We start from the raw sequence: 15,814 nt of genomic DNA, 5'->3' as shown, positions 1-15,814 counted from the left end.
TGTTTGACACCACAAAAGTAGAAATCAAGAAGGAGCATCAATTGTTGATGGTTGGTGAAACCACTAGTTTCAAGAAGGGCAAGGACAAGAAGGGATACTCCATGAAATGGCAAATCAGCTGCTGCTCTAGTGAAGAAACCCAAAGTTGAACCCAAACCCGAGACTAAGTGCTTCTATAATAAGGGGAACAACCACTGGAGCAGAATTACCCTAGATACTTGGTAGATGAGAAGGCTGACAAGGTCGGTAGAAGTATATTGGATATACATTATGTTAACGTGTACTTTACTAGTACTCCTAGTAGCACCAGGGTATTAGATACCGGTTCGGTTGCTAAGTGTTAGTAACTCGAAATAAAAGCTACGGAATAAACGGAGACTAGCTAAAGGTGAGATGACGATATGTGTTGGAAGTATTTCCAAGGTTGATCAAATATCGTACGCTCCCTCTACCATCAAGATTGGTGTTTGCGTTGAGCATAGACATGATTGGATTATGTCTATCGCAATACGGTTATTCATTTAAGGAGAATAATGGTTACTCTGTTTATTTAAATAATACCTTCAATGGTCTTGCACCTAAAATGAATGGTTTATTGAATCTCGATCGTAGTGATACACATGTTCATGCCAAAAGATAGTAATGATAGTACCACCTACTTGTGGCTCTGCCACGTAAGTCATATCGGTATAAAACGCATGAAGAAGCTCCATGTTGATGGATCTTTGGGCTCACTCGTTTTTGAAAAGTTTGAGACATGCGAACCATGTCTATTGGTGTATATGCATGAAGAAACTCCATGCAAATGGACCGTTTGGACTCACTTGATTTTGAATCACTTGAGACATGCAAATCATACCACATGGGCAAGATGACTGAAAGCCTCGTTTTCAGTAAAATGGAACTAGAAAGCAACTTGTTGGGAGTAATACATTTTGATGTGTGCAGTCCAATGAGTGCTGAGGCATGTAGTGGATATCGTTATGTTCTTACTTCACAGAAGATTTGAGTAGATGTTGAGTATGTTTACTTGATGAATCACGAGTCTGAATTATTGAAAGGTTCAAGTAATTTCAGGGTGAAGTTGAAAGATCATCGTGACAAGAGGATAAAAGATCTATGATATGATCATAGAGATGAATATCTGAATTACGAGTTTGGCACAGAATTAAGACATTGTGAAAATTGTTTCACAACTAATACAGCCTGGAACACCATAGTGTGATGGTGTGTCCGAACATCATAACTGCACCCTATTGGATATGATGCATACCATGATGTCTCTTATTGAATTACCACGATAGTTTATGGGTTAGGCATTAGAGAAAACCGCATTCACTTTAAATAGGGCACCACGTAATTCCGATGAGATGACACCGTATGAACTATGGTTTAGAGAAACCTAAGCTGCCTTTTCTTAAAAGTTTGGGGCTGCGACGCTTATGTGAAAAAGTTTCAGGCTGATAAGCTCGAACCCATAGCGGATAAATGCATCTTCATAGGACACCCAAAACAGTTGGGTATACCTCCTGTCTCAGATCCGAAAGCAATAAGGGATTGTTTCTAGAATCGGGTCCTTTCTCGAGGAAAAGTTTCTCTCGAAAGAATTGAGTGGGAGGATGGTGGAGACTTGATGAGGTTATTGAACCGTCTCTTCAACTAGTGTGTGGCAGGGCACAGGAAGTTGTTCCTGTGGCACCCACACCAATTGAAGTGGAAGCTTATGATATTGATCATAAGACTTTGGATCAAGTCACTCCCAAACCTCGTAGGACGACAAGGATGCGTACTACTTCAGAGTGGTACGTAATCCTATCTTGGAAGACATGTTGCTAGACAACAATGAACCTACGAGCTATGGAGAAGCGATGGTGGGCCCAGATTCCGATAAATGGCTCGAGGCCATAAAATCCGAGAGAGGATCCATGTATGAAAACAAAGTGTAGACTTGGCAGAACGGCTCGATGGTCGTAAGGCTGTTGAGTACAGATGGATTTTTTAAAAGGAAGACGGACAATGATGGTAAGTATCACCATTAAGAAAGCTCGACTTGTTGTTAAGATTTTTCCGACAAGTTCAAGGAGTTGACTATGATGAGACTTTCTCACTCGTAGTGATGCTAAGAGTCTGTTGGAATTATATTAGCGATTACTGCATTATTTATGAAATCTTGCAGATAGGATGTCAAAACATTGTTTCCTCGACGATTTTCTTGAGGAAAGGTTGTATGTGATACAACCGGAAGGTTTTGTCAATCCTGAAAGATGCTAATAAGTATGCAAAGCTCCAACAATCCTTCTAAGGACTGGAGTAAGCATCTCGGAGTTGGAATGTATGCTTTGATGAGATGATCAAAGATTTTGGGTGTATACAAAGTTTATGAGAAACTTGTATTTCCAAAGAAGTGAGTGGGAGCACTATAGAATTCTGATGAATATATGTTGTTGACATGTTGTTGATCAGAAATGACGTAGAATTTCTGGAAAGCATATAGGGTTATTTGGAAAGTGTTTTTCAATGGAAAGCCTGGATTAAGCTACTTGAACATTGAGCATCAAGATCTATAAGGATAGATCAAAACGCTTAATGATACTTTCAAATGAGCATATACCTTGACATGATCTTGAAGGTGTTCAAGATGGATCAGTCAAGGAAGAAGTTCTTTCCTGAGTTGTAAGGTATGAAGTTAAGACTTAAAGCTCGACCACGGCAGAAGAAAGAGAAAGGACGAATGTCGTCCCCTATGCTTTTGTCATAGGCTCTATACGGTATGCCATGCTGAGTACCGCACCTGATGTGTGCCTTGCCACATGTCTTGCAAGAGGGTACAAAGGTGATCCAGGAGTGGATCACTAGATAGCGGTCAAAATTGTCCTTGGAGTAATAAGGACATGTTTCTCGATTATGGAGGTGATAAAGAGTTCGGCGTAAAGGGTTACATCGATGCAAGCTTTAACACCTATCCGAATGACTCTGAGTAGCAAACCGGATACGTATAGTGGAGCAACCATTTGGAATAGCTCCAAGTGGAGCGTGGAAGCAGCATTTATAATATGACCTAGAGATTTGCGAAGTAAATACGGATCTGAATGTTGCAGACCCGTTGATTAAAACCTCTCTCACAAGCAAAACATGATCAAACCCAGAACTCATTGAGTCTTAATCACATGATGATGTGAACTAGTTTAGTGACACTAGTAAACTCTTGGATGTTGGTCACATGGCGATGTGACCTGTGAGTGTTAATCACATGGCGATGTGAACTAGATTATTGACTCTAGTGCAAGTGGGAGACTGTTGGAAATATGCCCTAGAGGCAATAATAAATTGATTATTATTATATTTCCTTGTTCATGATAATCGTTTATTATCCATGCTAGAATTGTATTGATAGGAAACTCAGTTACATGTGTGGATACATAGACAACACCATGTCCCTAGTAAGCCTCTAGTTGACTAGCTCGTTGATCAATAGATGGTTACGGTTTCCTGACCATGGACATTGGATGTCGTTGATGACGGGATCACATCATTAGGAGAATGATGTGATGGACAAGACCCAATCCTAAGCATAGCACAAGATCGTGTAGTTCGCATGCTAAAGCTTTTCTAATGTCAAGTATCATTTCCTTAGACCATGAGATTGTGCAACTCCCGGATACCGTAGGAATACTTTGGGTGTGCCAAACGTCACAACGTAACTGGGTGGCTATAAAGGTGCACTACGGGTATCTCCGAAAGTGTCTGTTGGGTTGGCACGAATCGAGACTGGGATTTGTCACTCCGTGTAAACGGAGAGGTATCTCTGGGCCCACTCGGTAGGACATCATCATAATGTGCACAATGTGACCAAGGAGTTGATCACGGGATGATGTGTTACGGAACGAGTAAAGAGACTTGCCAGTAACGAGATTAAACAAGGTATCGGGATACCGACGATCGAATCTCGGACGAGTATCGTACCGCTAGACAAAGGGAATTGAATACGGGATTGATCGAATCCTCGACATCGTGGTTCATCCGATGAGATCATCGTGGAACATGTAGGAACCAACATGGGTATCCAGATCCCGCTGTTGGTTATTGACCGGAGAACGTCTCGGTCATGTCTGCATGGTTCCCGAACCCGTAGGGTCTACACACTTAAGGTTCGATGACGCTAGGGTTATAGGGAATAGATATACGTGGTTACCGAATGTTGTTCGGAGTCCCAGATGAGATCCCGGACGTCACGAGGAGTTCCGGAATGGTCTGGAGGTAAAGATTTATACATGGAAAGTCCTGTTTTGATCGCCGGAAAAGTTTCGGGGTTTACCGGTAACGTACCGGGACCACCGGGAGGGTCCGGGGGTCCACCAAGTGGGCCACCAGCCCCGGAGGGCTGCATGGGCCAAGTGTGGGAGGGGACTAGCCCCAGGTGGGCTGGTGCGCCCCCCCCCCCACCAAGGCCCAAGGCGCAGGGAGAGTGGGAGGGGGCAAACCCTAGGTCCAGATGGGCCTTAAGGCCCACCCTAGGTGCGCCCCCCCTCTCTCCCCCCTTGGCCGCACCCTAGATGGGTTTTGGGGGCTGCCGCCCCCCTAGGGAGGGAACCCTAGATGGGGGCGCAGCCCCTCCCCTTCCCCTATATATACTTGAGGTTAGGGGGCTGCAACACACACGATTTGATCTCTCCCTGGCGCAGCCCTACCTCTCTCCTCCTCGTCTCTTGCGTTGCTTGGCGAAGCCCTGCTGGAGTACCACGCTCCTCCACCACCACCACGCCGTTGTGCTGCTGCTGGATGGAGTCTTCCTCAACCTCTCCCTCTCTCCTTGCTGGATCAAGGCATGGGAGACGTCACCGGGCTGTACGTGTGTTGAACACGGAGGTGCCGTCCGTTCGGCACTAGGATCATCGGTGATTTGGATCACGACGAGTACGACTCCATCAACCCCGTTCTCTTGAACGCTTCCGCTCGCGATCTACAAGGGTATGTAGATGCACTCCTCTCTCTCGTTGCTAGATGGCTCCATAGATTGATCTTGGTGATGCGTAGAAAATTTTAAAATTCTGCTACGTTCCCCAACAGCCAACATTCGCTTTGCTTTATCCAGAAAGTGCCCAACCAATGTGCGTCAGGGAGGGTCCGAACTCGCGACCTTGTGCAGAGGTGCAGGCACCCATTGCCATTGGTCTGAGGACGGGGGGTGTTGTGAAATTTGTGTTTAAACCGCTATATATATATTTGATACTGATTTGTTTTTACATTTGTTCAAAAATCCTTTTCTTAGCTTTCTCACTTGACAAATTTATTATTTATAGCATGACATTTTTTATTAATAACATGTCATTTTTATTTTTAAGAGCATGATAATTCTAGTAGGATCAAAAGCATGCCATTTTTTATTAGTAATAGGTCGGCATTTTTATTGTTGAGAGGATGTCATTTTTATTACCAAAAGGATAGCCCTATGATGCACACAACTTTCAGTACTAAAGTATACTACTTCCAAATGGCAAAAGTGCCACCTACCTTTTCAGAAAAATAATTAAAAAGGGCGTGCCAAGTCACATCAGAAAATCAAGTTATGGCTCAGCTGCACAGAATTTACCAGGGCCGTGCAAGTATTTCAGTGCCAAGGATTTACTGGGATCAAGTGTAGAACCATCTCTCGGTTGCCTGTACTGGTAGAGTGGGATGGTGAGTCTGATGGAGTACAGTAGTACTAGTAGTACTGGTTCCCAGAACCCCCGAATACCACGCCTTGAAAACTGGCAGTGCGTGCTAATTGTAATCCGTGCGAATTAGGCGCGTGGAGCAGACTTCACCAAACTCCATAGAGCATGAGATGCAAGATGCTATCTGTGTGCCGATACCATACCACCACTCCATCATCACTGCCACCGCACCCCAGGGGAGTGGCATTGCATATTTGGAAGTTTATCTGTACAGCAACAAGGAGAGTGCACACCATGAAGGACAGGGACAGCATTGTCCAAAGAAAGTGGTGATTGAAGGTGCCAACAGAGAAGCAATGCGCCTTGTTTCTGCTGTTAGGGACACAGAGGGCTTGACCAGGATAAGCTGAGGCAGAGGCCAGTACAACACTTATGAGCCTCCTGCTCACAAAAAAAAAAAACCTACCCCACAATAACAAACCTTTGCACATGCCAGATGATGAAAGTTTGATCCTAAGTCATTAGTAACTAGTAAATCCCAAAATTAAAGAATTTCGGCTTCCACCATGGAAAAAAATCCATTAATAACTAAGATCAGCATATTCAGGTCCTGCTATTAGAGATCACCGCGGGAAAAGAGAAAAGGGGAAATTAAAAGAGATTGTTTGGCGTTGCTGTCAAATCTGCAGGCAACGCTGGCCAGTGGCTACGTTTAATTTGTACACCGGCTCCTCTCTTCACTGTAAACACTCTCGGCTCTTCAAGCCCTCGACCCAAAGAGGGGGAAAAGAAGCTAAGATGTAAGGAGATCGCAGCTTGTCATTGCCTGGAATCCCCCCAAAAAGTTGAGTAAATTACAAAACTAGAGAGAAAAATTTTCCTATAGCTAAAAGAATCAATCGAGGATTCAAATGATCCAAGAATCGATGCCCGTCGTCCGCTACACACAGTCGGCCAGCACGAGCGATGAGTTGTCGGCATCTGCTTTGGCCGCTTCTGCATGCTTTCTCTTGCCACCGTCCACAGCTTCGCCGGCATTGCCGCCGGTGAGCTCGCGCGCGCGTTCCGTCTGCTCCTCCCAGTCCGTCGCCACCACGGCGCGCAGCATCAGCGCGGCGCACACCAGCTGCGCGGCCAGCATGCCGCCCCACATCCCGCGGAAGTCCAGCCGCCCTGGCCGGAATGCCAGCAGCAGCGCCACGGGCACGCCCACGCCGTAGAACGCCGAGACGTTGATCCTCGCCGCCTTGTCGGGGCGCGCGCTGCCGCGCAGCACGCCGCACCCCGTCGTCTGCGGGCAATTGCCCAGCTCCGCCAAGCCCAGCAGCGGCAGCGCCGCGGCCGTGAGCCGCAGGATGGCATCGTCCGCGGTGAACATCCGCGCCCACACGCCCCGCACGGACACCGCGAATGCGCATGCCACGACGCCTAGCACCGCGCCCAGACCGAGCCCGACGCGCGCCACGAGGCGCGCACGCTCTGGCCGGCGGGCGCCGAGCTCGTGGCCGACGCGCGTGGACACCGCGCAGCCGAGGGAGTGCGGGAAGATGTATATGAGCGACGTGGTCTGGATCAGCACCCCCATGGCCGCCACCGCCGCCTTTGGGTCAGCGAGCACGCCGCAGAGGAGCACCATGATCTCGTACCACCACCACTCCAAGCAGACCGACATGCAGCTGTGCACGGACAACCTCACCAAGCTCCACCACTCCTTGGCGCCCTCCTCCTCGGCCGCCGTCACGGACGCTTTCGTCTCGCCCTCGTCGTGGCCGTACATTCCGAAGAAGCACACGTACGCCACGATGAACAGCAGGAAATTCAGGTTGGTGCAGACGGCGCCGAGCGCGACGCCGCGGATGCCGAGACCGAGGACGTCCACGAGGACGAAGTTGATGGGCACGTGGAGGAGCACGGCCGCCGCCGCCGCATAGGTGAGTGGGAGCGTGACGGACTGCGCGCGGAGGTAAATGCGGAGCGGGTGGAGGAATGACTGCACGACGAGGTCGGGGAGGGAGCAGAGGATGTAGGCGTACGCCGTGGAGGCGATGTCCGGGTCCTGGCCCGTGGCGACGAGGACGCGGTGCATGGCGACCCAGAGCACGCTGATGGGGACGGACGCGAGCAGGAGCAGCACGACGGTGCGGCGGAGCGCCGCGCGGAGGAGGTCCGTCCGGCCGGCGCCGAAGGCCTGGCCGCAGACGGGGTCCATGCCGCCGGCGAGGCCGGAGAGCACGGAGTAGCCGGTGATGTTGGCGAAGCCGAGCGCGAGGGAGCCGCCGGCGAGCGGGAGCTGGCCGAGGCGGCCAAGAAACACCATGGACACGAGGGAGCGCAGGTAGAGGAGGATCCCCGCGCCGACAATCGGCGCCGTGAGGCAGAGGATGGAGGCCACCTCGGCCAGAAGGCCGTCGCCGGCGGGCACCTTGGTCCTCTTGCGGTCCTGCAGCCTGGGGTACGGCCTCTCCGGCGCGAGCAGGGCCCGGTGGAGGCATTGCGCCGGCTCCGAGCAGTAGCAGATGGCCATGGCTGCCCGGGCTCGTCTGCCGCGCCAAGTGTTTGTGCCGGGCCTCTGGCTGGTTAATCCGCCTGTTCGCAGCAGAGAGGCAGCCGGCTTGGTGGGGGTGATGTGGGCTGCGGGGAGTTGACGCTATATATAACGGCTGGCCGTCGAATTTCCTGTGGGCCACGGAGGGAAATTGGCAAATTCGAAGGGGAGAGAGATCCAGCTAGGCCGCGAGGAAAAGGGAGCAGTTCACGATGAACACCGAGCGCACAACGAGGGACTGAGCGGCACTTGTCCTCGTATGAGCTGAAACGTATGGTGCTCAGTGAAAGAAGGCTTAGAGTGTCGCCGCACAAAAAGCGTGGAAAATCAATGCGTTCAAAGCTAATTTGGATCGTACCACACGAACTCTCTACTTTGATTTTCGTTAGCCTTTTGGGATTCGGAAGTACTTCGCGGACGACGTTTTGCTGAACGACACATGCACGACAGCTAATCTCACCGCATGCTGCTGTCTAGGCTAGCAAATGGATGGTGCGATGGGCATGTCGTGCATGTTTTGGCTGGACTAGTGTCGTCCGTGCAGCTCTTCCGTTTAGGATTATTTGATTTTCGTTAGATGCCTACTAATGCACCAAGACAGAGGGAGTAATGTTGTATTTGGTCCACGTGACAAGATCGTCTCTTGCGGGAGAGATCACTGATTTTACTGTGGGAATGATCTGCACTTTTATTACTCCTAGTAAATTGATACTAGTATGAAGAGACGGAGAACAAGTTCTTTGGTTTGAGGACAAGAAATCCCACAACGATTCAAACACGAGATTCACCCAGTCCAACACATCAGAGGTGTTCATTATGTGAGTGGTAAGGGCAGAAAATCCCATGGTGATACTAATGTGGGATCTCCCCTGTCCAAAACATTACAACATGTGTCTGCTATATCGCTTGTTAGGGCGAGAAATCCAGGAATTGTAAGAATGTTGGATTCATCCCATCAAGATATTGCAACACATGTTCGTTGTACTGAGGCATCATCTAGAGTCTAGACCATAGAACAACCATAAAATGAAAATGGACCTATGGTGCAATATTCTTTCAATATCTTATATTCACCAGTGTTACCTAAAATTGGTCGAAATAAATATGAAGAATAGCTATTGAGAATGACTTCTTTGCCGTGAGGGGAAGAAATCCCACAATAGCATGAGTGTGGGATTCTCCCAATCCAATAAATTAGATCACGTATTGGTTGTGCCATATGTACATTAACTTTGTCTATAAATGCAATATTCTCAAATATATTCAACAAAATCAATTTAGCTCCATCAATAATTGCAATGATACAAAAATTATGCTACACAAAATCGACACCAAAAGTTATTTGCTCCACATACAAGCTTGCTAGTCAATACAAATTGGTTGTTGGATGTTTGTCAAGCCAAAGTTCTGCTGATGTCACACTAACATGCATACATGACTTTACCATGGACTCGATGTGGCACGGTATCACATATTGAATATCGTTTCAAACAAGATTGTGCACCACCTATATTTTCACTTACCTCGTGAAAATTGACAGAAGAAAGGATTGCATAGAGAAGTTCGATTTCTTATATGCTCATATCCACTACTACAATTAGATTAATTGCCTCTAGCTATGGGAGACGAGCTGGAGGTGTGTAGAGCTAACAAAAGCAAGATTGGGGGAGGGGGGGGGGTCACGGTGCGTTGGCTTAGGGGGGAGGGGGGCACCTACCACAAGAAGAAACTATGTTTCCTATGACCAGAGGGGTTCAACCATGGTCATCATTGAAATAGGGCACGGCTAAAGAGATGGGTGGGAATAAATATATGACTGGCGGTAGCCATATCTAGAACAGGATAGGGCCCCAAAGCGAGCAAGAATATTAACGATGGGCACATATGTAGGATATGTCTCGGTGAGACAAGAATGGTGCAACCAAAGATGAAGAGGTCAGAGTTCTTGGGGTATGTTGTGAAAAGGAGAACTTTGGTATGCTGGATGGAGATCCCATGGCTCGGATATTTCATGAAGAATTTTCTGTTTTGTCACCCAATTGTGTAAAGGTGATTCCCTTAACTTCTGCAATCCATCATGATTAATCCATCAAGTATCTACGCACGAGGATAAGTTTGCTTTTATCACTAGTTGTGAAAACCACGATATGGATGTATCTATTTCTTATTTAAAGTCTACTTTCATTTTTCTCTTAATAAGTGATACGTCCATTTTGCATCATGTTTTTATGTTGGTATTTATTTCATCATGGACTGCTATTTCACTTTATGATACAATTCTAATGCATTTTCTCTCTTATTTTGCAAGAATTATATGAAGATGAAGAATGTTGGCAACTGTAATTCTGGACCGGAAAGGAGCAAATCTGATATACCTATTCTGCACAACTCCAAATGTCCTAAAACTTTACGGAGAATTGTTCTGGAATATATAAAAAATATTGGGCGAAGAAAGACCAGAAGGGGACCCACTAGGTGGCCACAAGCCTGGGGGGCGTGACTTACCCCCCAGGGTAGGCCCGTGAGCTTGTGGCCCCCTGGCCAGGCTCCGGTGCCCATCTTCTGCTATATGAAGGGTTTTGACCTAGAAAAAATCATAAGGAGGCTTTTGGGACGAAGTGCCGCCATCTCGAGGCAGAACCTGGGCAGAAAAAATCTAGGGCTCCGGCGGAGTGATTCCGCCGGGGAAACTTCCCTCCCGGAGGGGGAAATCGAAGCCATCGTCATCGCCAACGATCCTCTCATCGTAGGAGGACCAATCTTCATCAACATCTTCACCAGCACCATCTCCTCTCTAACCCTAGTTCATCTCTTGTATTCAATCTTTGTCTCAAAACCTCGATTGGTACCAGTGGGTTGCTAGTAGTGTTGATTACTCCTTGTAGTTGATGCTAGTTGGTTTATTTGGTGAATGATCATATGTTCATATCCTTAATGATATTCAATACCCATTTGATCTTGATCAAGAACATGCTTTGTGAGTAGTTACTTTTGTTCCCGAGGACATGGGAGAAGTCTTGTTATATGTAATCACGTGAATTTGGTATATGTTCGATATTTTGATGAGATGTATGTTGTCTTTCCTCTAGTGGTGTTATGTGAACGTTGACTACATGACACTTCACCATGATTTGGGCCTAGGGGGAGGCATTGGAAGGTTGCAACTAGATGATGGGTTGCTAGAGTGACAGAAGGTTAAACCCTAGTTTGTGTGTTGCTTCGTAAGGGGCTGATTTGGATCCACATGTTTCATGCTATGGTCAGATTTATCTTATTTCTTCTTTCATAGTTGCGGATGCTTGCAAGAGGGTCTAATCATAAGTGGGTGACTTGTCCAAGTAAGTATAACACCCAAGCACCGGTCCACCCACATATCAAATTATCAAAGTAACGAACGCAAATCATATGAGCATGATGAAAACTAATTTGAAGATAATTCTCATGTGTCCTCAGGAGCGCTTTGCTTTATATAAGAGTTTGTCCAAGCTTATCCATTGCTACCAAAAGGATTGTGCCACCTTTCTACACTTTTGTTATACTTGTTACTTGTTACCCATTACGAATTATCTTGCTACCAAACTATTTGTTACCGACAATTTTAGTGCTTGCAGAAAATACCTTGCTGGAAACCGCTTGTCATTTCCTTCTGCTCCTTGTTGGGTTCGACACTCTTACTTATTGAAATGACTACGATTGATCTCATATACTTGTGGGTCATCAATAAGCTGATTACTTTATATGACTAATCAACAAATATGTACTTGTATGTAAACTTTGGTACCTTTTGGGGTTCTATTGAAAAGGTAACAATTTAGTAAAAATCAGGAGAAAATAGGAGGGGTGATCTGAAAAGGCTCGGGAAAGTAAGAACAAGAAGAGGCACCTTGGCATGCTCCGTCTTACACACTCCACTCTGGCACACGGGGTCCACATGCACCGCTAACGAGAACAACTTGACAAATAGAAGAAAAAAGAGCGTAAACTGACCCATTTGTGGATTTTGGCAAATATTGGTCAACTCCACTAAATTCGTGATTGTGCCACTCCCATGATGAAATGTGAGTAGTTCACCGAGGACTATGCTATGCAGTAATATCTTTCATTGTACTTCAGTGTGTATGCTCATATGAGTTGTCATATATGACAAAAATTCGCAAGGGTATGCAATTGCTTTGCGATCCGCAAAGTTGTTTGATTCTCTGCTTGTGTTTAGTCCATAAGCAGCTTTAGGAAAGGTCCATGCATGCAAAATTTGACAACTTTGGGTAGAGTTGTGGCAGAGTTGGATGCTCCACCCACCACACATCATATACTTTTTCGTTTCATATCAATTTTGGATCTATTATATCTTTTGAACTGTTCGTTCCAATTAAGTTTCGTATGAATATTTGTGTTCTTTGCAACCAGAACTTTCAAACAAGATCACTCTTGAGTACAATTTGATAAATTTTAAAATTATTAAGTTTCAGATATTAAAACTTGATAGTTGTAATATCAAGTTTTTTTTACCAAGTTTCATGTTCTTTTACGGTTTAGGGGCTTTGGGCTTATTGTTTAGGGTTTAAATTTAGTTTCTCAAAGTTAGTGAATTTTTCATTTGTTTCTATCAAGTTTTAGTAGTTGAAACTTGGTGAAGTTTCTAAAACTAGACAAAACGTATTCAAGAGTTATCTTGTTTCAAAGCCCTCGCAACAAGGAACTTGAATATGCCTACGATACATTAAGACTTTTTTTTGCAGGTGAAAACATTAATACTTTCAGTATAAAATATATAATAGACTTCAATTTGGAAGTCAAATGAAAAACATGGGAGATGGGGTGGGAAGCGCATGTAGCCTCTGCCAAAAGCTGCATGCATGGACCCCATTTAAGGTAACTAAGGCCTAAACACATGCAAGGGACCAAATGCGTTTGTAAACTTTGATGCAATCGTGTGGTCCACAACGCACGGGCAAACTGGTTGCCCCCGCACATGTGTGACACAAATCGCCTCTATCATACACGATTATGGTCAACTATGTTATTGATGGTTATCAACTGGGTTTTAATTGAACTCTCACATGTATTGATCTTAATTAATTTTGATGATTATTTGTAGATCTATATTATGATAAATAGTTGACTCTTTTCATTGGCACGATTACGGTGGGGGGGGGGGACAATAGTAAAAACATTGTGCAATAGATGTAGTGGGCGAGGGGGTTTGATTATTATTGTGGATGAAAAGAATAAAGTAGTTGAATGCCCAACAATGCATACAACAAAAATGTGTTAGTTTAGAAGGTAACAAACCCATCTCTTTTACCTTGCTTTAAATCCATCTACGGAAATTTATCCCACCGACGTTGTATGTGTTGTTATTCTGTCGTTTAAAAAACTAATAACCCCTGAGAATGACCAGAGAGAGGCATAACTCTTTCATCTATCTGGGTGCGCATGTGAGCACGCAACAACTAGTAAGCTGTGAGAATGACCAAATAGGCACAACTCTTTCATCTATCTACCTAGGCGCAAATGTGAGCACCCAACAATGATTGGAAGCCCTATCATGGATTCTATTAATGTCCTCTCCCGATCAGTGAAGGATGATTTATTTAAAGGAGGTTGAAATCCCCGGCCTCTACATTACAAGATATGAATTAAACAGATATGACCAAGTCCACTTCTCCCGAGCAACACCTTCAAGAAGGGATAAACATCTTCTCGCCATCTGTTGGTGCTAAATCCGACGTATCTCGAGGTAGGAGTCCTAAGCTAGGCGCCTTGGAGCGATGGTAACATGGACACATGATTTTATCCAGGTTCGGGACCTCTCAAAGAGGTAATACCCTACGTCCTGCTTTGGATTGTATTCATATGGGGATAGTACATAGTACATGTATCTACCACAAGATTATTGATCTAAGTTATAATATGATCATCTATTGACTGGCCTGGCCTCGGTTTATATAATTCACCTGAGGCCTAGGGTTTGGGGGAATCCTCGTCTTGGGCGCCAAGCCTTGTGGAATCTTACTTGTATTCGTCATGGGCTCCCTGAAGTGGCCCATTAGTGAACCGCCATGGGGGACCTTGTCCTGATCCACTTGGTCTGGAGACGACGTGGTGAGTGCCCCCTAGTACAGGGCTCCATCTGTAGCCCCTTGAATCAGTCTTCAAGTTGGGGACGCTCATCGGTTCTTCCGAACTGCTATTCGTCTTCAGTCATGAAAGCTGATTCAATAAATCTTCCCATCTCCGATCTTGAGGATCGCCGAGGTGTATCCAAGGAGTTCACATGTCGGGCATCTGATGAGCCCCTTTAAGTTCTCGGCCTTTATCAGTGCCTTATTATTTTTACGCCGCACCATGGTTTTGAAGTTTTTCCCAAGCAACGGTGTCCTTGATACGTCCCCAACGTATCTATTTGATTGTTCCATTTATTATATCATCTATTTTGGATGTTTTATATGCATTAATATGCTATTTTATATTATTTTTGGGATTAACCTATTAACCTAGATCCCAGTGCCAGTTTCTGTTTTTTTTCCTTTTTTGAGTTTTACTGAAAAGGAATATCAAACGGAGTCCAAACGGAATAAAACTTTCGCGATGATTTTTCTTGGACCAGAAGACTTGGAGAGGGGTCCAGAGGAGTCCCGAGGAGGCCACAAGCCTCCTAGGTGCACCCAGGGGGGCTGAGGGTTTGTGGGTCCCTTGGGTGTCCTCTAACCCTAATTCTTGCACTATAGATTCCCAAATATTCCCAAACCATTAGAAGGATCCACCATAATACTTTTCCACCGCCGCAAGCCTCTGTTCCCTTGAGATACCATCTTGGGGCCTTTTCTGGCACCCTACCCGAGGGGGTTTCGATCATCGAGGGCATGTACATCAACCTTGCTGCTCTTTTGATGAAGCATGAGAAGTTTACCACGGACCTAAGGGTCCATAGCTAGTAGCTAGATGGCTTCTACTCTCTCTCTCTCTATGATCTTCAATACCATGCTCTCCTCGATGTTCTTGGAGTTCTATCTGATGTAATATTCTTTTGCAGTGTGTTTGTCGAGATCCGATGAATTATGGATTTATGATCAGATTATCTATGAATATTATTTGAGTCTTTTCTGAACTCTTTTATGCATGATCAAATATGTTTGTATTTCTCTTCGAATTATCGGTTTGGTTTGGTCAACTAGATTGGTTTTTCTTGCAATGGGAGAGGTGCTTAGTTTTGGGTTCAATCTTGCGGTGTCCTCACCCAGTGACATAGTAGGGGTAGCGAGGCATGTATTGTATTGTTGCCATCAAGGGTAAAAAATAGGGTTTTCATCATATTGCTTGAGTTTATCCCGCTACATCATGTCATCTTACTTAAGGCGTTACTCCGTTTTTATGAACTTAATACTCTCTGTGCATAGATTAGAGACTTGCTTGTGCCTCCTACTGGATTGATACTTCTTAACCGAGGGAAATACTTATCTCTACTTTGCTGCATCACCCTTTCCTTTTGAAGAGAAAAATCAACGCACACTCAAGAAGTAGCAGTCCTCTTACAGCCGATCTCCTATTCGTGACTGCATTCGAGGTGTCTTTTTGAAGCCAAGCTCCAACATCCCGTTTGCATACGAGG

At 45.6% G+C, this 15,814-nt stretch overlaps 1 protein-coding gene across 1 annotated transcript; it reads right to left on the bottom strand.

Annotated features, from left to right (window-relative positions):
* Positions 1 to 6,301: 6,301 nt before the first annotated feature.
* LOC123107483 (protein DETOXIFICATION 49) lies at positions 6,302 to 8,266 on the bottom strand. Its single transcript, XM_044529472.1, has one exon. It carries the CDS (start codon positions 8,179 to 8,181, stop codon positions 6,598 to 6,600), a length of 1,584 nt encoding a protein of 527 aa, XP_044385407.1. The 5' UTR covers positions 8,182 to 8,266; the 3' UTR covers positions 6,302 to 6,597.
* Between the last annotated feature and the right edge of the window lie 7,548 nt (positions 8,267 to 15,814).

Source organism: Triticum aestivum, chromosome 5A, assembly GCF_018294505.1.
Source record: "Triticum aestivum cultivar Chinese Spring chromosome 5A, IWGSC CS RefSeq v2.1, whole genome shotgun sequence".
Taxonomy (NCBI): domain Eukaryota; kingdom Viridiplantae; phylum Streptophyta; class Magnoliopsida; order Poales; family Poaceae; genus Triticum; species Triticum aestivum.
The sequence above is the reverse complement of the archived record's forward strand: the minus strand, read 5'-3'. Positions and strand labels throughout refer to the sequence as shown.

Bases quoted from the DNA above. Each gene is read 5' to 3' on its own strand.
- LOC123107483 (XM_044529472.1), bottom strand. From the start codon at position 8,181: ATGGCCATCTGCTACTGCTCGGAGCCGGCGCAATGCCTCCACCGGGCC.